The sequence below is a fragment of the Galeopterus variegatus genome, unplaced genomic scaffold (genome assembly GCF_000696425.1).
Source record: "Galeopterus variegatus unplaced genomic scaffold, G_variegatus-3.0.2 Scaffold9569, whole genome shotgun sequence".
Lineage (NCBI taxonomy): Eukaryota > Metazoa > Chordata > Mammalia > Dermoptera > Cynocephalidae > Galeopterus > Galeopterus variegatus.
In genome coordinates, this window is record NW_007735680.1 from 47,732 (window position 1) to 71,763 (window position 24,032).

Sequence of the window (24,032 nt, forward strand, 5' to 3'; positions counted from 1 at the left end):
TATCCCCCCTTCTCCAGCCCTCCCCCATGGTGGGGAAAGCTACTGCTTACCCTTGCCCCCTTCTTGACCAGCAGACACACCAGCTTCATGTGGCCGGCAGCTGCCGCGTAGCACAGGGCAGTCATGCCGTTCTCTGACATTCCATCCAGGCAGGCGCCGAATTCCAGGAGCAGAGTGACGACTTCCTCATGGCCCAGGTGAGACTGGACACATAGGATTGGGGCATTATTTAACACTTCTGTCCTGTAGTTCACGTTGGCCCCTCCCAAAATCAGGAGACGGCTCACCTGTAGGACAATGTCCCCCAACAAGATTAATTTTTCACACAGATGTAAATCTCAACAATATTTGTGGAGAAGGGCAGTATCTTTTTTCTGACGGCTATCTTTGATTTTTTGTATCATTTTAATCCAGTGGCTCTTGAACTTAAGTGTGCATGAGTATCACCTGGGACCATGTTAATAATGCACATTTCTCATCGATAGGAACATAAAATGGTGCAGCCCCAATGGCACACAGTATAATGGTTCCTCAAAAAAATTAAAAATAGAATTACCATATGATTCAGCAATCCCACTTCTGGGTATTTATCCAAAAGAACTGAAGGCTGGATCTCAAAGGGATATGTGTGCATCTATGCTCATTGTAGCATTATTCACAATAGCCAAGAAGTGGAAGCAACCTAAATGTCCATCAATGGATGAATGGATAAAGAGAATGTGGTATATACATACAATGGAATATTATTCAGCCTTGAAAATAAAAACATTCTGACACATGCTACAACTTGAATGAACCTTTAAGATATTATGCTAAGTAAAATAAGCCAGATACAAAAGGACAAATACTGTATGATACCACTTATGAGGAACCTAGAGTAGCCAAATTCAGAGAGATAGGCCAGAACATTGATTTCTGGGCCTGGGCAGAGGGTGAAATGAGAGCTGTTGTTCAATGGATACAGACTTTTAGTTTTGTGAGATGAAAAGTTATGAAGATTTAATGAAGAATAATGTGAATGTACTGAATTGTACACTTAAAAATGGTTAAGACAGTAAATTTTCTGATAAGCGTTCTTCACAATTAAAAAAATTTAGAAATAAGATATGCACATTCTCAGGCCCCACTGCCTGTATTCTGATGTGCAGATCTGGAGTGGAGCATTTTCAATGAGTTCCCAGGTGATACTGATGCTGGTGGCTTGGGAATCACATTTTGTAAAATCACTGTTTAACCTAAATAAAAACAGAATAGTCATTTTTCTGGCAGTGAAGTAATAATCACAGAATTAAATAATTAACAGTGAGATCAAGTCAAGAGAAAATACAGATGTTCTTTTCTTTACAAGGATGTGTCCCTGAAAGACAAGCAGAATTCATGGAAATGTTCATGTGCCCTGGGACTGCTAGCAGCATGACACTCCTAGAAAATAATCTGCTGCTTCTAATGATTACTGTATCTATCACCCACTAAACTCCTCGGATCCAGATATAAGGGAGAGTTTCCATCCACAGATTTAAAAATTAAAATCACTGAAGATATGCAAATTTTAGCTATACTAATATCTTTTCCAAATCTCCAGATCACTAGAAAAAAATGACACTCCTTTAAACACCTGTTAAGATGCCTAGTATGTTTTTTTCAAATGGTCACTTCAATGGTCCCGATCTGCATCAATCACAACCCTTGCCAAACCCTGGTAGGTCCCCCGGGCTGCCCACTCAGTGTGAAAACCACAGAGATGGTGTCATTTATTGACTAGAGACACACAGGGATCATTAATATACATAAAGATGACAAGGCATATAAAACTCAGGGTATTTCAGTGACATGTGTCTACAAGAATAGCTGAAAGAATATTTGCAAACTGATAGGTATGGGAAATTAATACTATCAGACGGTGAGACCATAACTCATAAAAACATATTGACAGGTTAGATCCCAAAGCGTGAGATTTCAAGACGTCCTGGTTGCTGCTGAAGCACGAAGCCCGTGTGATCCAGGCCTCCAGGCTCCTCTCTGACCTTCTCTCCAGACCTTCCCCTGGATTCCCTCACTGTGGCCACTTGGGCCCAAAGCTTATCCTGCAACAATGTCAAGCAGACCCTGTCTCCCAACCTCTGCCTGAAATGCTCATTCCAAAGATGCAGATGCCAAAGGATTGCTTGCTCTAGGTCTCTGCTCAGAAAATTACTCTACCTCTCTGTGCTTCAGGTGCTGTGAAGGTTAATTCTAGATGTCAACTTGGTTAGATGAAGGACTGCTGAGAAACCTGGTAAAGCTATCTTTTCAGGTGTGTCCGTGAGGGTGTTTACAGCAGAGATTAGTACGAGAGTCTGAGTGGCCTGAGTGTGAAAGACCCACCCTCAGTGTGGGTGGGAACCATCCAATCCACTGGGGGTCTGGAGAGAACAAAAGACAGAGGAAAGAGGTGAAGCTCTCTCTCTCGATCCGCTGGAGCTGTGATACACTCTTCTCTCCTGTTCGTGGACATCAAAACTTGAGACTCTTCAGCTTTTGGGTTCCAAAACTTACCCCAACGACACCATCAGCTTCCCTAGTTCTGAGGCCTTTGGACTTGGACTGAGCCACGCTACCGGCATCCAGTTTATAGACGGCCTATCGTGGGACTTTTCTTCACAGTCACGTGAGCTAATTCCCCTAATAAATCCCTCTTGTGTAATTATCACATATCCTATTGATTCTGTCTCTCTGGAGAACCCTGACTAACACAGGTGCCTTCTCAGAAAACGGTAATATGCCACCCATTCCACCTGATGGGTACTCTTCGCTGACACTGTGAAAGAAGGTATACTTTGAGCACTATGGTGAATACCTTATAAGAACTTAACTAGGAAGGTATGTTCTTAGGGGCAGAGCTTCCGTGAAGATGTTTGCCTTCAGTTCACACTCCATCTGCTACTGGGAACAACGTCTCCTTTGGTGGGACAACGCTGTGGGTATTTTCACCATTCTCATCAGGGTGTGGGCCTTCCCTTAACCCACGGTTCTTCACCCTGCTGCACACTGAAGCCACCTGGGAGCTTGACAGTTTCCAATGCCCAGGCCTCACCCCTGGAGATTCTGACTTGGCTGGGGCGGGGGCTCTGGTACTCAGATCTCCCAAGTGATTGTAGGTGGCAGCTGGCGCTGTAATCATGTCAGGTGATAAACACACCTGCAGACCATGGGCTTGCTGAGTGTCAGGTACCTAAAGCCGTGTGACTTGGGGCAAGCCACCAACTGCCTTAGACCATCATAAAGCGGGTTCCCTCATCAGAATAATGAAGATAAAAACAGTTTCACTTCATGGGGTGGTTGTAATGATTAAAAATGAACATGAAAAGTGTATGTATGGGCCGGCCCGGTGGCGCACTGGAGAGTGCGCCACTTGGGAGCACGGCAGCGCTCCCGCTGAGGGTTCAGATCCCATGTGGAGACCGGATCTGCTCACTGGCTGAGCGTGGTGTGGGCACAACACCGAGGATTGCGATCCCATTGCCGGTCCCCGGTACGGGCGCGACACCGAGGGTTGCGATCCCGTTACCGGTCAGTAAAAAAGAGACAAAAAGGAAAAAAAAAAAAAAAAAGTGTGTATGTACTCATAGAAATACATGTGTTTGTGTGTGTGCACAGCACTTAGCATCCTGTAAGTGCTAAATAAATACTAATTGCTATTGTTATAATCACCCTTTCATGGAGTCATGGGAAGGGACAAGAGCCCAGGTCCTGAAGGAGCTCTGCCCAAGGCACCTGGTGACCTGGAGGTCTGGTCTTTTGTCTACATCACCTTGTGTGCCCACTCTGGGCTGTTCACCAGCACAGACCAACTGGGAAAACTCATGCAGAGTTGAGAACAGATGTGAGTCACTAGGAGCCATCAAACCCTCAAGGCAGGCAGCTCCTGTTAATAACCACCACTAGGCACATCCAGAAATTCCCAGGTGCCTATAGCAGAGTCACAGTTTCCAGAGGTGAGGTGAAGCACTAATAAAAATAACTCACTTGAACATGTAATAAATGCCAAGTACTTTCCCAAGAATTTTAACACCTTGGTGAGGCTTCCTTTTTTTTTTTTTTTTTTTAAGATGACCGGTAAGGGGATCTTAACCCTTGACTTGGTGTTGTCAGCACCACGCTCTCCCAAGTGAGCTAACTGGCTATCCCTATATAGGGATCTGAACCCGTGGCCTTGGTGTTATCAGCACCACGCTCTCCCAAGTGAGCCATGGGCCGGCCCTTCGGTGATGTTTCTGATCTCTCTACAAGACGAGCTCTTCTTTTCTATTTTATAGGTGAGAAAACTGAGGCTCAGAGCAGGTAAGGCAAAGATCAGCTCTGAGCACAAAGCCAATTATGTCTAGAGCAGTCCAGCAGTGGAAGCAACATCTCTAACTAAGACTGCATTGCATTAAAAGAAGGTGTTTAAATGATCCGCCCTATAAATTCTTTCCTGAGTAAATGGAAATTTTCTGATCATCACAGAAGCCCTCCTTGGACAACACTTGGAAGTGGCAATATTATCTATAAACTTCTGGATTTAATGAATGCAAGAAAACAAAAAAGGGGGATGGAGGTAGGCAAAGCAAATGCAATTGTGAGGAACAGACATGGTGCTGGCCTGCATGGCACTTTGTAGTTTTCTAGCTAAGTATATCCTCCTCTCCTCCCAGTCCTCCTCTCCTCCCTGCCTTCAGAGGAGAAAAGAATCACAACCCGAATTCTCCTGAGGCCACGGTCTGTGGCTGGCAGCCAGTCCTAAGAGACAACACTAGCAAAACAACCAGCTGGATTGGAGCCTGGAGGCACTGGCACCAATGACCACACTGGGCCAGCCAGGCCCTGGCTGGCATGACCCTGGTCCAGCAACAGCAAACTACCTTGCTGGAGATCACTGGCATGCCACTGAAATTAAAATATGTCTAGCAAGTAATCATCCCAGAGCAAGTTGCTTTAATTTACCAAAGTGGCAAACTGCAATTATTGCTCAAAATGACATTCATTGCTGTATGACAACATTTAATACTCTCTAAAAAAAGTTCCTTAATTGCATGCATAATTTTAAATTACTGTAATTTGTTCAAGATTCTGTGAAAACCTTTTTTTTCCCCTTTGAAAGATAAAAGAAACAGAAGGATAATGAAAAGTCTTAAGATTCTATAACCAAGTTGTGTAATTTGGGGGATGGTGTACATGTAGGTGCCACTTGAGTTTTATCAAACAAAGTAAAAATGAATAACTCTTAAAACTGCACGTATGTTAAAGAGAAAAGTTTATAATCCCAGGAGGGTCAAGCTCATTACCTTATTATGCTGTACCTTTTAATTTTGTCTTAAAAACTCATATTCAGCAAAGTATGATGTTTCCCATTTACTTTTCTTCACATTAAAAGAACAACTTCTGTGCCCATAAATTCATTAAAGTAGTAAAAACAGATATTGCCACTTTTATTTTTTTTATATCTTGTGATCATTATAGAATTTTATTAATTATATGGAGAAACCAAAAAGATAAACTGAAGTGAAAGATGAAATAATGTAATTACAGTAACCTCAACACTAATTTTTAGAAAACCAAAGTGAAAAAAAAAATTCTTAATACAACTTCTTCATTATGTGAAATCTAAACTTAGAGACCACCTTCTCTACTATTCTTTTAGGGTAACTCCATCTAGAAAGAGGCCCCTTTGACCAGGAGCAGCAGCTTGGAGCTAGTTCTCCTTAACTACAAAAATGCCTTCCTGTCCACCCCCCAATAAAAACTTGCATGCAGGGTTCAGTCATGACAAAAACACTCAAACCCACAAGTCTGGAGTGTGGGGGGAAATATGCAAAGGAGCAGGCATGGAGTGGGGCAGAGCACAGGGTCCTGTGAGTGGCTCCACTGCTTGCTCTGTACAAAGGCATCCAGCAAACAAGCAGAGTCAAGGCTGAAATCCAGTGTGTCCTCTGCCCATCTGCCTCCAACTCTTAGAGGGGACTGAGCCTGCCTCGACGAGGCAGCACTTTGATCTTTGCAAAGACATAGTCTGCATCCACCTAGGGGTGGTGGCATTCTTCCACTTCATACAATAGCCCTGCACTATGCCACAGGGCTCTGGGCAAGCTGCCCCTCAACTCAGCACTGCTAGGTCCTCCCTGACACGCTGGCCCCTCTAAACACACCAGCCAGGCAGAAAAGGGAGAAGAGGGGAGAGAACACACATCTAACCAGACCCCAGACACATGATCAAGGTGCAGATGCTGAGGGTGACGTGTGTGGACATTGGGGAGGAGAGGCAAAGATCTTCCCAGGAGTGGCCCCCTAGGTACCAGCAATATATATATATGGCTTCCTAGGTGGGTCTGATGAATGGTAAGTGAGAACTGGAAGACAGACGCATGGGAACTCTGGGCCAGGGCTTTGCTGCATCTTTACTGGATAACCACAGTTGGCCTCCCCTGTGTTACTAAGAGAGGCACAGGTACAATCATTTTCATAAAAGTAATTTAAAGGGGGACCCGGCTCCTTGAGAAACTGCCTCAGAGATTCTGCAGGCAGCTGGGCATGTCAGGGCCTGGGACTGAAAGGCCTGAACACTAACCTTTTTGTGGCCTTAACTGAATATTTGTCCCCTGTGCACTTTAGACTTACATACTGCATTAAATGAGACGAAAATCTACCCTAAACAGCTGAGCAGAATATTGCAACATGATAGCCACTGACCAAGAGCATGGACATTCCTGGCTCAGAAGCCAGCTGACATGATACTCTTTCCACCATCATTAATACACGTGCACATGAAACCTCCAGTCAAGCCCATCTCTTTGTGTCACTCACCAATGCTTGGTTTCCTACGAACTCTATAGAGAGAGTGAATATCAGAAACTCAGGACATGTTAAAAATCCATTTTTGATTTCTTGGAGTGATGTTATCAAGATGGCGGAACACACAATCCCTGGCATCCCTCCCCCCGAACAACTGAACAACTTACAACTACTAAAACACAAAAACAGCCGTCCTGAGATTGCTGGAGCTCAGGGGAAGAGGAGAGACCAATGGAGTTTGTGAACACGTGAAAGGCTGTGGCAAGAGGAAGGAGGGACCATTCTGACCATTCCAAGCCCCAGTCTCTTCTGCGGCCGGCTTGGTACAAGGTGAGGAGCAGCTGCCAGCACACAGAGTAGCTACCAGATGGCAAAGCCATAGTGGTGCCCTTTGCATGAAACTACTTGGAGTCTGCAGCACAGAAGGGTGATTTGGAGTGCACCATCCCATCTCCCAGGACAGCAAAACCATTCGCAAGCTTCCCCTGGACCTGCACAGGAGTGAGGGGCCACAGCCAATAGGAACCACCCATAGTTTGATGAGTCTTTGTGAGGGACTTGTGCATGGCCCACCCCATGGGAAACATATGGAGTGCTGGGGAAGACTGGCCCAACAAGGAGCACGGGGATACAGCACAGGCAGCTAATCTGCCTTCTGACTGGCACAGGCACCACACACTGGAGACTGGCCAGGGTGATACAACTGTAGAGGGCAGTTTGCAGGAAAGACTCAGTCAAGGGTGGGAATTTCCACACAGACCAGTTGTGTCTGTGGTGACCCCAAAATCCAATCCACACAGAGAGCTTTCCCTACTCAGAAAAAGCGGCTATTGGGGCCGACCCGGTGGCGCACGGCTACAGTGCGCCGCTTGGGAGTGCGGTGGCGCTCCCGCCGAGGGTTCGGATCCCACGTACAGACCGGGTCCCGCTCACTGGCTGAGCGAGGTGCAGAAGCAACGCCGAGGGTTGCGATCCCGTTGCCGGTCCTGGTCCGGTACGGGCGCGACACTGAGGGTTGCAATCCGTTGCCGGACACGAAAAAAGGGAAAAAAAAAAAAGAAAAAGCGGCTATTTAGCTCAGGCATAGAGTTCAAGTTCTGGTCCCTACAGGAAGTTTCCCCCAGTTCAGGAATTAACCATGGGATGACAAATTAGTTCCAGTGCAGACTTTAAATAGTGGTGGTAAGTTGTTAATTCACTGCAGAACAGGGAAAAAAACCCCAAACAAAACCAACAGACCAGAGACAAAGCTATGATATTAACCAGTAAAGGTCTAACACCACCAAAGAACACCTATAAAATCTGGAAGAGGTAGTAGTCTCCTCAAATGCCCAGGCAGCAACACAAAGACACAAAGATTGAGAAATAAAGAAATATGACACTACCAAATGAATCAAAGTACCAGCAATGGACCCAGAAGAATATCAAATTTATGAAATGTCTGACAGATAATTCAGAATAACCCTCTTAAGGATGTTCAGGGAGTCACATGAAAATACAGATAGAAAAAAATGATATCTGGAAAACAATTCAGGAGCACTACGAAAAACTTGACAAAAGGATAGAATAAATTTTTAAAAACCAAATAGAAATTCTAGAAATAAAGGATACATTATCTGAACTGAAAAACTCAATAGCTTCAACAGCAGACTTGATCAAACACAGGAAAGAACTGAACTTGAAGACAGAACACAAGAAATTAACCAATCAGAGGAGCAATAAGAAAAAATGAAACAGAAATGCAGTAATTATGGAAATCCCTCAAGCAAACTAACCTCCACATAACTTGTGTATATTAAGGAAACAAAAAAGGAAGAAACCTAGAAAGCACACTAAAGGAAATAATGACTGAAAATTTCCCAAGTAAAATGAAAAGTGACAGAGTAATTACACCCAGGTTCAAAGGTTTGGATCCCTGTACCAGCCAGCCGTTAAAAATAAAAAGAAGAAAGGCGAGAGCATCCAGGTACAGGAAGCTCAGAGGTCACCAATCAAATTCAATCCAAAGAGGAACCCCTCAAGACACATCATAGTCAAATTACTACAAACCAGAGACAAAGAAATGTAGCTAAAGCAGCAAGAGGAAAGAAACACGTAACATTCAATGGAGTCCCAATACGTCTCTCAGCAGATTCCTCAGTAGAAACTCCGTATACAATTAGAGAATGGGATGATACATTTAGAGTGCTGAAGGAAAGAGACAGTCAACCAAGATTTCTGTATCCAGCAAAACTAACCTTTAAATATGAAGGAGAAATAGTCTCTCTCAGATAAGCAAAATCTAAGGGAATTCATCAATACCGGGCCTGCCTTACAAAAAAATGCTAGAGGGAGTTCTTCAGTCTGAAAGAAGATGACACTAAAGAGAAGCAAGAAAACATCTAAAGGTATAAAACTCATTAGTGAAGTAAGTACATAGACAACCTCAGAATACTCCGATGTTGTAAGAGATGTATTGGGACTCCACTGAATGTTACGTGTTTCTTTCCTCTTGCTGCTTTAGGTACATTTCTTTGTCTCTGGTTTTTAGTAATTTGACTATGATGTGTCTTGAGGGGTTCCTCTTTGGAGGAACAGAATAGAGAGCCCAGAAATAAACCCATAAACTTACAAACAACTGATTTTTGACAAAAGTGCCAGTAATATACACCAGGGAAAGGACAGCCTCTTCAGAAAATGGTGCTGGGAAAACTGGATATCCACATGCAGAAGATTTAAATTAGACCCCTATCTCTCAACATACACAAAAATCAACTCAAAATGGACTAAAGGCCTAAAATAAAATGGCCCAAATTTCTCGAAAGAAAGCATACAAATGGCCGAGCACATGAAAAAATGCTCAAAATCACTGATCATTAGAGAAATGCAAAACCACAATGAGATGTCATCTCACCCCAGTTAGAATGGCTGTTATCAACAAGACAGTAAATAACAAAAGAGAAGAGAACCCTCCTACATTGTTGGTTGGAAAGTAATTGGTGCAGCCATTGTGGAAAACAGTATGGAGGTTCCTCAGAGAACTAAAAGTAGATCTACATTACTACCCAGCTATCCCACTACTGGGCATTCATCCAAGGGAAATGAAATCAATATATTAAAAAGACACCCACACTCTCATGTTCATTGCAACACTATTCACAGTAGCCAAGAGATGGAATCAACCTAAATGTCCATCAATGGATGAAAGGGTAAAAAAACCCTGTGGTATATATACATAATGGAATACTATTCAGCTACTTAAAAAAAATGAAATCCTATCATTTGCAGTTATATGGTTGGAACTGGAAACCACTATGTTAAGTAAAGTAAGCCAGGCACAGAAAGACAAACACTGCATGATCTCACTCATGTGTGGAATCTTTAAAAAAAAGTGATTTCCACAGAAGTAGGGAGTAGAATAATGGTTACCAGAGAGTACTTTTTCATGTGCTCATTGGCCATTTGCATGCTTTCTTTCGAGAAATGTCTGTTCAGGTACTTGGCCTAGTTTTTAATTGGGTATTTGTTTTTTTGCTGTCAAAAACAAATTTATTTATTTATTTATTCTGGATATTGGCCCATTATTACCAGAGGCTGGGAGCAGGAGGAGGAGTGGAAGGGAGGAGAAGTGGTGGACTAATGGGTGCAAAACTATGTTATCTACCCTAAGTGAATCACTGTGTAGCATATGTATGTATTGAAATAACACATTGTACCCCACAAGTATGCACAAGTAAATGTTAAAAAAGTAAAAAGAATTTTTTAAAAATCCATTTTTTCTGTAAATCTCTCTCTGACCTTTGGTTTCCTCTGTGAATTTTTTCCTTATCACATTCACTCTGAAAACACCCCATGTGCTCACACAGCAGCCCCTGCTTCCCACATCTTCCTGCTGGAGGGAGCCTGTATAAAAGCATCAGTACAAGCTCCTCTGCGTCCTCTTGACACACCCACTGCGGGGGAAGCAGGGCTGGGGCTCAGGCTCTCTGCGCAGAGTGTTGCTCACCTTCACGTTGGGAGTATAGAGGTTCCTGAGAGAGGCGAGGGCGGCAGACAGGCCCTCGGTGCTGTAACCAATCCACAGGGCTTGCAGATGGCTTGAAGAGATCCCTGTCTTCTTACTGAGGCCCTGGAAACAATCAGAGAAAGATCCACCTGGGTGTCTCCTTTTCACCTGCAGCTCAGTTTGAAAGCAGGTCTGCCCAAGAGGGTGCAGATAGATGTGCTGAACTCATGGCAACTCGCACAAAGAACGCCTGGGTCCACGAGCCTTTCCTACCTAAAACCAAGGTCGAGGAATCAGCCAGCCTTTGCTGCATGAACTGTATGCCTAGGGAGGGAGATGGCAGATGAGGAGAAAGTTTCTTAATGGCTATAAATTAGAGGAAGAAAAAGTGATAGAATCAGGATATCCCTGTCTGCAACCCCTAACATGTGAATGTGTCTGGGAAGTGACCAGGACTGGCCGAAGGCACCATAAAATGAGGAGCAAGTACAAACGCTGTGCTTCCTTATGCACAGCAGACTTTCTTGAGAAACTCTCACTGCTGCAGAGTAATCTGAAACGCTGCAGGGGGATCAAACCCGAACCTCATAAAGCCTCTAGGCACAACTACCAATGACAGGAAATCCAGGGAAAGAGGAACATGTTAAACCACGCTGCCAGAAACAAGGCCACAATCAGAAGAGCCAGGCGGTGTGAAACTATAAAGTTTAAGGAACCCAGGTTCTTCAACAAATAAACAACGAGGAAACAAAAGGGAATAAATGAAGTGGAACCTTTAGATGAAAATAAACTTAAGTGTTTACTTTTAGGGAGGTGAGGAGGTTGTGTTTGGGGTGGGCCCGTGGAGGGCTTCTGAGATGGCTGGCAAAGATGTCAAAAATCTCCAGAACCAAAACTCAAAACGACAGAGAAGCCCTTCCTCAGGTGGGTATGTGTGCCTCACCTTGAAAATGTGTGCCTTCAGGATGTGATGGCCCAGCTCCATGGTCTGCTGGCGGTTCAGCTTGCCCTCCTGTCGAGAGAACATGAATGCCAGGAGCGCGTGTCCATTCCTAGGACAAGAAACACAAAGGCTCAGAGCAAAAGACCCCGTCACTCCATACCACAGGCCCTGGGGTGCACACTGCTGCCTAATCTCTGAACTGCTCTCTTGGAGCTCCAGCACCACCCCATGGAGTGGTGAGCAATAATCAAAAATAGGAAGGAAGAAGGGACAGAAGGAAGATAGCAGACCTTCTGAAGAACTGATCTAACAGCCACCATCACTCACTGAGAATATACTCCAACTCTTTATAGATAAGGAAGTAAGGCTTGGAGATTAAAATAATGTGCACACAGGAAATACACAAGAATTGGTGGAGTCAGAATTTGAATCCTGATCTGTAAGGCACCAAGATATTCACTATAAATTTCTATGTTTGCAAGTAACCTAGAAACAACTTAAAAGTCCAAGAATAAGAGTATGGTAAGGTACATTTTAATTTACCCACTAGTAGGTTTGCACAGCCTTGAACAAAGAAAATGAGATTTTTCTAAGATTTCTAACAGCTTGCTAGGGTTCCTGTGATGTGTTAAGCAAAAAACCATAAAACAAACAAAAAAAACCAGACAAGAATTCTGAGAGAGAAGACGAGTTGTATAATGTTTAAAATGCTATAGAAAGAGGCAGAAATGAAAAGTGAAGTGTCATTGTCTCTGAGTGTTAAAATTTTCTCTTTTCTCTATATGGGGGCAAAAATACAACTATTTGGGATGGTGGAAGAAATGCTACCAACTTTCAAGTCACCATGTATGTGAAACATTTTCCAGAAACACCCCTCCCCCCCTTTCCTGAAGTCCCACACGCAGGGTGGCTTCCTCCCAGCAGGTACTTCCTGCCTCACCCTCCTGAGTGGGAAACCCTCAAGAGCAGGGTCTTTGTCCCAGGAATGTCTCTATCTACCAGTTTTCTGCACATTAAGTAGGTTCTTAAAAACTTGCTGAATTGAGTCTAGTAGCTTCCTTCCAACATCATTCTACATATTCTGTCTGTTGAACGAAGCTCAGTACTACAGGGGTCTTGGAAAATTGCCGACTTGCACCACCCCATGATTGAGCGCCTTCTTATATCTTGTACCACTGGTGCCTCTTCTGTCCCCGCTTGGCCCAGGCCCAACCCCAGGGGACATCCCCACATCTGCTTGTAAGAACACAGCAGCACTCAAGAGCCTGCACCTGCTGGTGCTGACCCATCAGTCACCCCACTCTCAGCTCTGCCCAAAATGAAGCAAAGCTTAATGATGTCTACAGTCCACCTACTTCATCCTCAAACCCAGGAACAAACCTACATCCCCTGCGGAAGTCTTTTGACTTGTTTTTATATCTCTACAAATTCAACTCCAATCTATCTTCCTAGAAAATGATCTAACTTTTCCTAGGAAATCATCTGACTTAGCTAGATATGCCACATCACACATTGTACCTAGCTACTAAGATCTGGCCAAATAACCCAGATGTTACAGTTTATTGCCCCAAAGCAGGTTCAAAAGATAACAATAAACCTTTAGCTCAGTGTCACCTAAGAAAGCACCACCAGCCACAACACAGCTAGACCTATGAGGTCAAAGTTAAGTCAACATTAATGGGGAGGAAGGTGGTGGGAGGCTTATGACTGCTTATTAACCTCTTCATTTCTGGACTCCAGTGTGTGGCCAAGTGCCCACTACCGTCCTCTGGGGACAGTTTAGCAGCTTGCCAATCCCGGTACTGAAGTAGAGGGCAATTCTGACTCAAAGAGCAGAAGCCATTCAAGGCAGCAAAGATGCAGGCTGAGGCCAGGGCTAGGCAGAGCTTGAGCATACCCATATCTGAAAGCATCCGAACCCCCAAGTTCTTCCACCTCTCACCCTGTTATCAGGCCTCCTGACACATAGGCCTCCCCACCCCATACTGTGGTACCAGCAGCCTGCGCAATAAGAAGTGCACCCTGGCCTGGCCCTCCCTGTCTGTGACACTGAGCTGTACCACAAATACAAAACAAGGTGGCCAGATCTGATCACGGTGCTCCCCCTCTTGGCCCACAGACATGTTTGATCCCTAGACAAGTCACTACAAGTTCACAAGGTGGCAGAGGAGTGGCGGTGTTGAGGATCCCAGACAGTCCACCAACCCACAGGGGAACACCCTGCAGAGAAGGCCATGGTTCCCTGGAGTGGCTATCCCATGTCCCTACGTGGGACCCCTGTAGAAGCCAGGTGGTGGAGGGGACAGGGATCTGTGAGAACAGAAAGTAGAGAAATATCTCTCAGGCACTGCCCAGCTTCTCTTTCAGCCAGAAACACCAGAAGCCCTAAAATTCTAGCAATTAAAGGAAGGAAACTTTTCTACAGAAGTAGAAAGAATTTTTCACTGCTCTTCCTTCTAACAAAAAGGGGGGAAAATAAGGAAATAAAGCAGCAAAACTGAATTATTCAATCTGGGTTGCCACTCCATTAAAAAACATGAGTCACGTTTGCAATCCTTTCCCCACTTGCACACAAGATTCCCTGCACAGAACTGACAGCAGCGGCCTGTCATACCTGGGCTCACACAGGAAGGCTGTGTTCTCACCATCTGCTCTCCAGACGAGCCACTCCCTGAAGGATGGGTGGCAGAACATGCGGGTTTTGTCTCGCCTCTTAATGAGGAAGCAGGAGAGGGCCTCCATCCTCTGCTGGAAGTCTTCCCATCCCTGCTCCCCTTGGATGTGGCCGGCATTAATCGCCTGAAAAATCTGCTCGTCCGTCATGGGGTGGAGGGAGGCGAGGGCCACGTTTAGGATTGGAAGTGCTCTCTCAAAGGCGGACTGGGTCATGAACTTCATGTTGCACTGCAGCAGGTAGAGCTCAGACAGAGACACGGGCACCACCTTATAGCTGGCGCTTTTGATGACCAAGTGTCCCCTCTGGAAGAGGTCCAGGGTGAGCTTGAGGTACAGGTAGGAGCCGAGACTCCGCAGCACCAGGTGGCTGCTCACTTTCCCAATGAGGGCAGCGTCGGCCTTGCCATTCAGGGAGATGTTGCCGAGGATGTCCTGGCTGCTGTGGACCCTGTGCTGGACATAGGAGTGCAGGTCGCTGTGAATGTCTTTGTTGTCTGGAAAGTCATCTAAGGAAAGCTTGACAAATGGCAGAGCGCTTATAATTTCCTGTGGGGAAAGAAAAAACCCCCAGTGTCACTCCAGAGATTCCTTTTTTATTTCAGCAGCATTTCAAACCAGATTCACTCGTTTTCTTTCAAGGAGGATTTTCATGGATTATAGGGCCTTATTGTTTTGTATTAAAACATGTAATAGGATAAGGTGAAGATAAAAAGCTTATGTGAAAGAAATCCTGATGGGAGATGGAATCAGTACAGGCTTTCCCGAGGCCCTCATTTGAGGACTCTGAGCCAACCGAGAAGTAAGAGCCCCAAGGAGACAGTGGCAATGAGGCCGGTACCAGGAAAGCGACAGTGGGACCCTGCAGGTGACCTAATACCCATAATCCTTACATTGTGCAACTGGTTGTATAACAAGGACAAACACAAACCAACACTGCACATCTAAGAACCCAGCCAGAGACTGAGATAAGAGGCATCCCTATTCGTGTGTCAGATAACAGGGCTGTGTAACCCAAGCAGGAAATGTGAGATGCCCCCAGGCTGTGTCCCGATGACAGCGTGCCATAACAAAGCTGCCTACTCCAGTACTTATTGCTTAAAAAATTTTTTTAAGGAAACTTTTAAACTGAAGTATAGCATACATACAGAAGTGCACAATCATAATTGTATGGTGTCATTAATTTTCATGTCAAATATACCTGTAACTGGAAGCCAGAAATGGAACATCACCAGCTCCCAGAAGCCCCATGTCCCCTTCCTGTCTGTCCCCTATTCCAAAGAAAAGCATATCCTGATACCTAACAGCAGAGAGCAGTTTGGCTGGTTGGTTCCTTAACTTCTCACTATAATTTCTGAAGTATTTAAGTACAAGTCCTCATTTGGTGTAACTGTAGGAAGAGGGCAGAGTACAATTATTCCCATCTTACATAGATGCTGACTGAACCTCTGAAAACTGACAGCCAGGAGGTGCAGCACAAAACTCCTGTCCCAGTGCTCTCTGCTGATGGCCGAATTATGCTTCGCGTGTAAAAAAATGGCTGAAAGGCAGATGAATCAAGCATCCACAAAAACAAACATCAACTTCGACTGAGGTCTGATTCCAGTTTTAATGAAGAAAAATAGCCCAAATGCTATTTTAAAATAAATATCATCATAAAAGGGCAAAACCTAAAAATCTAGTGTCTAAATGTCTTTAATGAAAGAGAGTAAGTGTAGAGGAAGCTGACGGTTGAGATATAATTTTAGGATTCAAATGAGGGGGAAGATGGAGAAAAAAAATGACTCTTCACCTTGCTGCAGATGTTACCTCGTGTTTAAGTGTTAGGCGAAAACAGACCTTTCAGAATGGGCCTTAAAAATCTCTCTCTCAACCCTCGTTTTTCCCTTCAAGAATAGCTTTAAATGCTAGAAGACCTGTTGGCCTTACACGTCATATGGCCCCACACACTTAATTGTGGTAAACTGAGGCTAGACACCACCATTCACGAAGGGCAGGCACAGTTCAATGCTAATAGGAAACTTACCTGACATCTTAATAAATATTCCTTGGGAGCTAACATGGTCAGGGTTTCACAAACCATTTGGGGCTCTGTGGACTAATTTTTCAAAATCCTAACATAGTTTTCAATTCAGCAACTAAATGGTTTACAACAGTTTGAGTTATTCATATTTATCACTGTATGATTGGAGTGTGGGGACTTGGAAAGAGATTTGAGAATTCTTTTGTTACCTGAAAATTTGCTCTTACAGTCACAATCAACTTCAACCAGGCAGGAAATTTAGAAATAATTTTGGTAATAAATGAAGAAAGCGTATCTCCATAATCGGGTTTATGAAACTCAGCTTCATTTAAGCCATCTATCAAAATAATGTATTCTTCTTCAGGAATTTTCTGCTCTAAAGGATAAAATAATTTTTTCAAATTAAGAAATTATACACTTCTATAAGATGGCACCACCCAGCATATTTTAATGCACAGTTTAAAGTGTTACGAAAACCTAAAAAGGTTTACATATGGCAGAAGAAATGGTTTTCACAGGAGCATAATTTCTATTAAATTTATAATGAAAACTGTAGTATAGAGCCAAAAGAAAACCAATTCTCACAAAACAGTTTTCAGAAACATACTGCGTTACATACATTAGCAGAATCTTACCCATGTATATAATGCAGTTAGTTCTTCATAAACCATTGTCACTGGGGTGGGCTACAGCAAATATAACTAACACACACAGATACCAAATCTGGAAAAGATGCTAGGTCCTCCATCAGAACTCCTGAGTGAACAGGTAAGGAAAAGTGTTCCCCCCGCCACGGTCCCCAGGCTGTTTGGCCCAAGCCACACCGCAGTGAGACTCCTAGAACAGGGCTCTTTCCCATGAGCTTAAATCTAGTTTTCTATTTACTAGTGCCAACATTCTGCCCAGGGAACAGCGGAGAAATGATAACATATCTGTTTCAATCCCTCTCTCTAGCACCTTCTGGCAGAAGTAGGCAGGTAAACTGGCTCAAAAGTTAAGGTGCAAAGGGGAGGAAGGATGGAAAACTGAAGAGCACATAATGTCATTTACATCCCCTATTTTGCAGAATACTCAGGGGCAAAAAAAAAAATCAAATGGAAACCTCTAGAAATAGCTTTAGGTTTCAACTCAACTGAGCAGGGGTCCTGAAAAAAAAAACACATGCTGGAAAATTTCCCAAACAATCCACTCATCCCCTTGCTTCCTAGGAGTGTAAAATATACAGGCAACAGTTTTCTAGGGTGCAAAAGTCTCCTAAATAGCCTACAGTTACAAATCGTCTACTTTGGAACTTTTCAACTGTAGAGTTCATTCTTATTAGAGATGTTTCATTTACAACTATACCACTGAGGGTAGGGAGGGACCCCCGGAAGATGGGGGGCTGCCTGTAGATACCGTTTCTCAGGTTGGTGAGTGGCTCCAGCACTCCCCTCTTGAAAGCTGCCACTGGGTCCTGCACACAGGACCTGAGGCTCAGCATGCTCTGCAGCTGTGGCTCCTTGATGAGAAGGTCTCTGTAGGCGGCCAGCTGATGGGACCGGCAGAGCAGAGCCGCGATGCTGTGCACGAACTCGGGCACCAGGCACGTGTAGGTATTATCGGCCTGGCAGTAGTGGTAGGCCACCACCTGCGGGAAAGCAGAGCCGTCAACATCCCCTTGCCCTCTTCACACAGCTCATCCTACCACCTCAAACAGGAACTCAACTCTGCCAGCTCCCCAACATAACAAGATATATTGCTTCTGCTCCCGAAGACTAAGTCATTAGCGTGACTCATTCACTCCTTCCTTCATTCGTGCAGTTTGCCAAGTTCTCAGCACACCTTCAATTGCATCCAAAGATACAAAAATCAGCACAAGTTACTCTCTGTTGAATGTAAATTAATAAAAGTCATTCATAAAACCTAAAGCCTTCCTGGCTTAAAGCAATTCCAAACAATCCCAATATTCTTGACATCAAAAAGTGTCATCTTTACTACATTTCAGTAAGTATGAGGTAAGGGAAGCAAAAAAGGGCAAAACACACTTGTGTAAAGTACTCAGAGTCACTGCCAGCCCATGCAGCTCTGCAACCCCCACGGTAAGCAGGTCAGGAACCAGCAGCCATGGCTCATAGCTGAGGGCAACAGACCCAGAGGTTAAATGCCTTGCCACGATGACAGGGAGAGCCAACCAAAGACCTGGGATGAGATTCCCAGTCTGTAGACTCTTAAAAAGCAAGTGGCAAGAGCAGATGTGCAGCAGCTTTTCTCAGTCCAGCTTGGAACCACAATGTGACTTCTGGTTGCGATTAAATTTATCATCAACACTCAGAGAAAAGCTGACTGCTCTTCAACTCTCACCTGGACAGAGATTAGCAGGAACATACGTGAGGACTTGTGAGCTTGTGCAAACCACCAGGAGACATCCAGTACCACGGTCTCCCATAGTGTTTGACATAAGCAGATTGGCAACCCAATAGTGGGCATGAAGTCAATTTGGAGCCACAAAGAGGTTTCTGTTTGTTTTAAATAAAGTGAATTTAAATTACCAGTGTGTATCACAGGATGTAAGACTAGGCATAGTTCTATAATGCTTTCGGTTTGGTTACAGGTGCGATTACATGGGCATGGGTGCTAGATCTCTAGCATAAGACGTATTTCTACTGTGGGTCACAGTCAAAGGGTCTTGAAAAATCACCACAGCTTTGAAGTCTGCCCTACATCCCTCATCTGAGATCACCTGTTCATGACCAGAGGACTGTTCTGAGTCAGTGGTCAGAGCATCGGGGCTGACCATGCCAAGAGCAGCTGTCATCTGGGAAGCAGAAGAGAGGGGCAGGGGTCTGGGGCACAGCAGTCTGCATTTCAGTTCCCCTGCACCAACTTCACCCCCGGGGGTTTCCTCACAAGGTGCCTTTCATCACTGCCTATCTCTGGCATTTCTCTAGCTCCACCAACTCACACCACTGCTGCCAAGAGAGATGTAAGCAGCTCACCAGGGGGAGAGATATGGTGCACTTTCAGCCACTTTCAGCCACTTTCTGGCTTATGACCAGTGATGGATGCTGAGCAGAAGGAAAAATTCAGAAGAAGCTCAATGACCATGAATTTAGGAAGGGAAAGGCAGCCAACTCTCCTTTATGACCTTGCAAGAACCCTGTGACCAAAAGATACAGGGAACCAAAGGCCCCAGGCAACAGAGCACAGGGAGGAGTGGTCTGGGTCGGGTTAAAAGCTCACTGTCTCCTGCTCACATAACAATTAAAGAGAGTGCGTGCTTATAAGGACAGATTTGGGGAGAACGCACATGGCATCTGCTGCTGCTTGTGAACTCTTCCAATCCATTATTTAACGTGGATAAAGGTCCACTGTCATTGTCTTAAGATGGATATTGAGTTCCACTCATGCCTTTTATGCGGAGCACTCTATCACAATTTTATCAAAAGCTATACTTCAGAAGTAAGCGATTGTCTCTGTTTCAAAATTCCTTTTCCAATGCACTTTTCAGAAACCAAACTAGCAAATCTCTATCTGGAAGGCTCCCATAAAGCAAGAGCAGATTACCTTAGAAGCAAGGTATTTCGCCGCATCCTCTCTTGGTCTCGGGTTTTCAGGAGTACCAGACCCAGCCCCAGCAGGCATTTTAGCCGCATTGGGGCCACTTGTAGAACTCGGTGAAAGCAAAGGGGTGAAAGGAAGGTCCTGGGCTGGATCTGAAGCTGCAGAGAAAAGACACATTTCATTATTTACATCGGCACAGCAACAGTGGGTTGTCGAATCTATTTCTTGATTAGTACCTATAGGTAACGAATGAACATGGACCAAAATTCAGAAGTCCGAATGAGAACACAAATCCCCCACCTCTGTCTCCCATCTGCCCAGTTCCCCTCCCTGAAGAACTTCTGTTTCTAGTTTCCTTTATTAATTTTTTGGGGGGTTAAAAAAAAGCTTGCATGGCTCACTTGTTCTTATTCACCACATTCAGAGACACTTTCTTCTTAATGGTTCTATTGCATATAATCAGTGAATAGTCAAAAAAAAATACTTGGTTATTCCCTCTAGCCCATGTCTGACTTAGTCTATACTTTTGGTAAATCCAGCATAGAAGACAAAAGCTGGGGTGAACAGGGTACAAAAGAATTCTGCATTAGACTCCATCTGGTTTGTTCTGCCAGGAGTCCAACACCTTCATTTTAGGGCCCAAAATTCCCCAGGGCACTCACTGAGGCCTCACTGCCCTGTTTCTGCCTGCATAAAGAGGCAGACAGGCGTTACAGTTCAGGAGGACATGAGGGAGGGCTGGCCTCACCCCACATAGCTAGATACGCACTATGGTAGATGCAAGTGTTTAAATAGCTCACTTAACATGTTATCCCAAACCTGATATAGCAGCTGGAACAACGTGAGGAAAATTGGTAATTTATGTCTATCCAAACAGCAACTTCCTTCACCTATTTTATCAGTATAACGAACTAGACAATTACACACGGACATACTTCTGGGTGATGGGCCAGGACTGTTGGAAGCAATCTGCCTCATACGGCTTCCGTGGCAGCTAAGTGCCACCAACTTGGAAATGATTGCCGTCTTCCCAAATCCCACACTTCCAACAACAACCGCTCCTCGATTTTCTGCCAGTTCTGTGTTCCTCAAGTGTTCTTCTATCTGGTGAAAGAGCCAGTCCCTTCCCACAAACACAGAGTCTGTTGTTATGCTTGGTACTTCAAATAATAGGGGTTTCAACAAAATGTCTTGCGGCTTATAGGGAGCAAATCGTGCTTTAAAAAAAAAAAGAATTATTTTAGAAGAATGTCATAATTTTATACACTAAGAAATTCAAAGTATCACTGCTTGTGTTACACTCAGTATAATAGCCTTCAGTTTTACCCCACAAGGGATCTGTAAATATTTCTAATATAGTTCTATTGATACTTCTATAACACCTCATTTATCATACCTTATTGGTCCTACAAAGTGTCCTATTAAAGTGACTTTCTCATCCTTTCCTGCCTCTGACTTATTCTCATAACTCAAGATAGACACACAGGATTAGAGAAAGTGATGCAAGGGGACAAATCACATCTCATCAGTTTATGGTCTCGGATATTTAAGACATGTTTCTTCCACTACTATATAAATAATATGGAAATGAGTTTTCCCTAGAGACAGGGGCACAGCTTTCATCGGGGTATTAGGGTGCTCTGCCCATATGGTGGGGCTTCTGACCAAATGACTGTGTTACAGGCAGACGCAGAATGTGCTGATACAGCTCAAGGAACCAAAACAAAGCCGATTCTTTGTTAGTAGCACAAAATCTAGTGAGCGTTAAACTTCCCCTCACTTCAAAATAAATTCTTGCAGAATTATTTTCCAACTTCAGAAGCAAGTTAATCCCGTATTTTAAGGAAGAAGCCCAAAACTGTTAAAGATGGCTTCCTAGCACACCTAAGAGATACTTTTTTTTAAGCACATATACGCCTAACATTATGTTTTATAAACAGCTGGCTTAAATGCTGGTTATTACAGACTTTCGATATTTAGTGAACAAGTTCATCATATCTGTTGCCACAGAGGATGCAAAGATAAATACCTTTAACTTCCTGTGCCCTACCTCCAGCCGTATTGTGCCACGGTAATCTAATTGACGTTCGTAGAGGAGCATTTCTCTGCCCATCTAAATAACTCAGATCTTCCAATTTGGTTGAGCTTGTCGCTGTAATATTAAACTGAAGTTTAGTCTCACAGTTGAGTTTAATGTCATACCTAAACTACTATAAGTTGTAAATTATTATGCAATTCAGTTCAGGCTTTCAACAAAATTTCCTTAAGGTGATTTTGGTTTTGTTTGTTTTCCGGCAATATCATTATTGAAAAATGGTAAAACAAACAAAAAAAAACTAAGTGCTCCTTATTCTTAAATCAAAGTTATGTTGATATGGTTGCCAGAATTCTCCATCATTCCTGGAAAGAGACAGACTTTACCATAAATTATTTTATGAAGAAACTTGACAAGTGTTACAGAGCAAAGCTTCAGTACTTACTGCGAACACACGGCATGGTACTAGATTCTCCTCTGTAACTCTGGGGAGCTTTCTGCTGTTTGGAATCCCAACCTTGTTAATTAAATGACCAGACTCTGCATATACAATTCCACAGCACTACAAGTCAGCTCTCAGCAGTAAAGTATAAAGATATATTTAAATGTATTATATATTATACTATATTACATAGGTAAATTAGGTATTTTTTTAATTCTAAAAATAAGTATTCATGTGTACCTCTGACCAAATCACTAAGATTCATAGCATATATGTACCTGTTAAAAAGCATTAAAAGCCTATTAAAACATATATACAAGTTGAATTACGAAAAGGGCTAAGGCTTCCAAGGACTGGAGAAATGATTGGTGGGACTTAGCTGTAAGGGACAGAAGTCACGCTGGGCCATCTGTCTTCTGAAAACCCTCTGGCTACCCCACAGGCTCTGACCCCATGTCCAGCTGACGACTGTGCCATCTGTCCCACCTGAGCCCTTCTTATTCCCCTCTGAAGGTTTCAGTTCATCTCTTCCCCACTGTCCTCACCACCCGTCTCATTCTTTCATTCAACAAGCACCTGGGTAGCTCTGGCAGGCTCTGTGATGGCATGTCCCCACCCTGCCCCTCCCCCACCCTGCTGCATCTTCCAAAGGGCAATCAGACACGAGCCCTACCTATTCGCCTTCCCAGCCAGCGGAGAAACACCTGAAACACTGACTTCACAATTGCACACACCTGTGTTCTGAATCCTTTTGGTGCATATCCATAGTCTGTTACACACCACGTACACTTATAAGTGAATACGAGGGTACTTCAAAAAGCCCATGGGGGCCGGCCCGGTGGCGCACTCGGTAGAGTGCAGCGCTTGGGAGTGCGGCAGCGCTCCCGCCGAGGGTTCAGATCCCATATAGAGACCGGTCCGCTCACTGGTTGAGCACGGTGCGGGTGTGACACAGAGGGTTGCGATCCCATTACTGGTCACGAAAAAAGACAAAAAAAAAAAGGAAAAAAAAAAATGCCCATGGGAGAAGAGTATTATAAGATAATACAAATCTTTCCATGAACTTTTTGAAGTACTCTCATACTCTACACACATAGCCGTCTGCCACTCAAATCTTTCTCATTAGAAAGATTCAGCTAATTCTTGAGGCAGGACTTCCAAATGGAGCTAATGTATGGAAATCCAATGGCAGCCTCTAGGTTCTCTCTGGGTCCTTCTTAACCAGGGTATGCGAAGCTTCCTGGAGGTCCAACAGGCTCTCAGGCTCCCGACAGTAACACAGCTTTGAACATACTTCTAGGCTCCTGCCTGAGACCTGGGACATGGACCTCTTTCCTTGGCATGCCTCATGGTGAACACACCCATCATGGCCCAGGTGGAAGGAGCAGCCATGGCTATAACCCACAACTCATTTCAGAGCCGGCACAGTCGTGAATGCCTGACATGCTGCTTCAGCGCTAGAGAATACAAAGGTGCGTACAGCTTCAGAAGGGTTTCCCATTTCCCCTCTTAGACCCCTGACACCCTTTAGAACGTAACATCAGTTTATAATTTTGTGACAACTGAAAGGATTAAAAATATGTG

General features: G+C 44.1%; 1 protein-coding gene across 1 annotated transcript in view; it reads right to left on the minus strand.

Moving 5' to 3' along the window:
* LOC103609393 (protein TANC1) overlaps positions 1 to 22,123 on the minus strand; it is a gene marked incomplete at its 3' end in the record, with an annotated part of 43,354 nt that extends 21,231 nt beyond the window's left edge. The window contains exons 1-9 of the mRNA XM_008593721.1: positions 22,022 to 22,123; positions 20,907 to 21,188; positions 19,975 to 20,129; positions 17,827 to 18,058; positions 16,641 to 16,807; positions 14,350 to 14,957; positions 11,736 to 11,844; positions 10,793 to 10,915; positions 51 to 287 (exon numbers count right to left, since the gene is read on the minus strand). Coding sequence (XP_008591943.1) covers positions 51 to 287; positions 10,793 to 10,915; positions 11,736 to 11,844; positions 14,350 to 14,957; positions 16,641 to 16,807; positions 17,827 to 18,058; positions 19,975 to 20,129; positions 20,907 to 20,949 — 1,674 coding nt within the window. The remainder of the gene's footprint in view (positions 1 to 50; positions 288 to 10,792; positions 10,916 to 11,735; positions 11,845 to 14,349; positions 14,958 to 16,640; positions 16,808 to 17,826; positions 18,059 to 19,974; positions 20,130 to 20,906; positions 21,189 to 22,021) is intronic.
* Between the last annotated feature and the right edge of the window lie 1,909 nt (positions 22,124 to 24,032).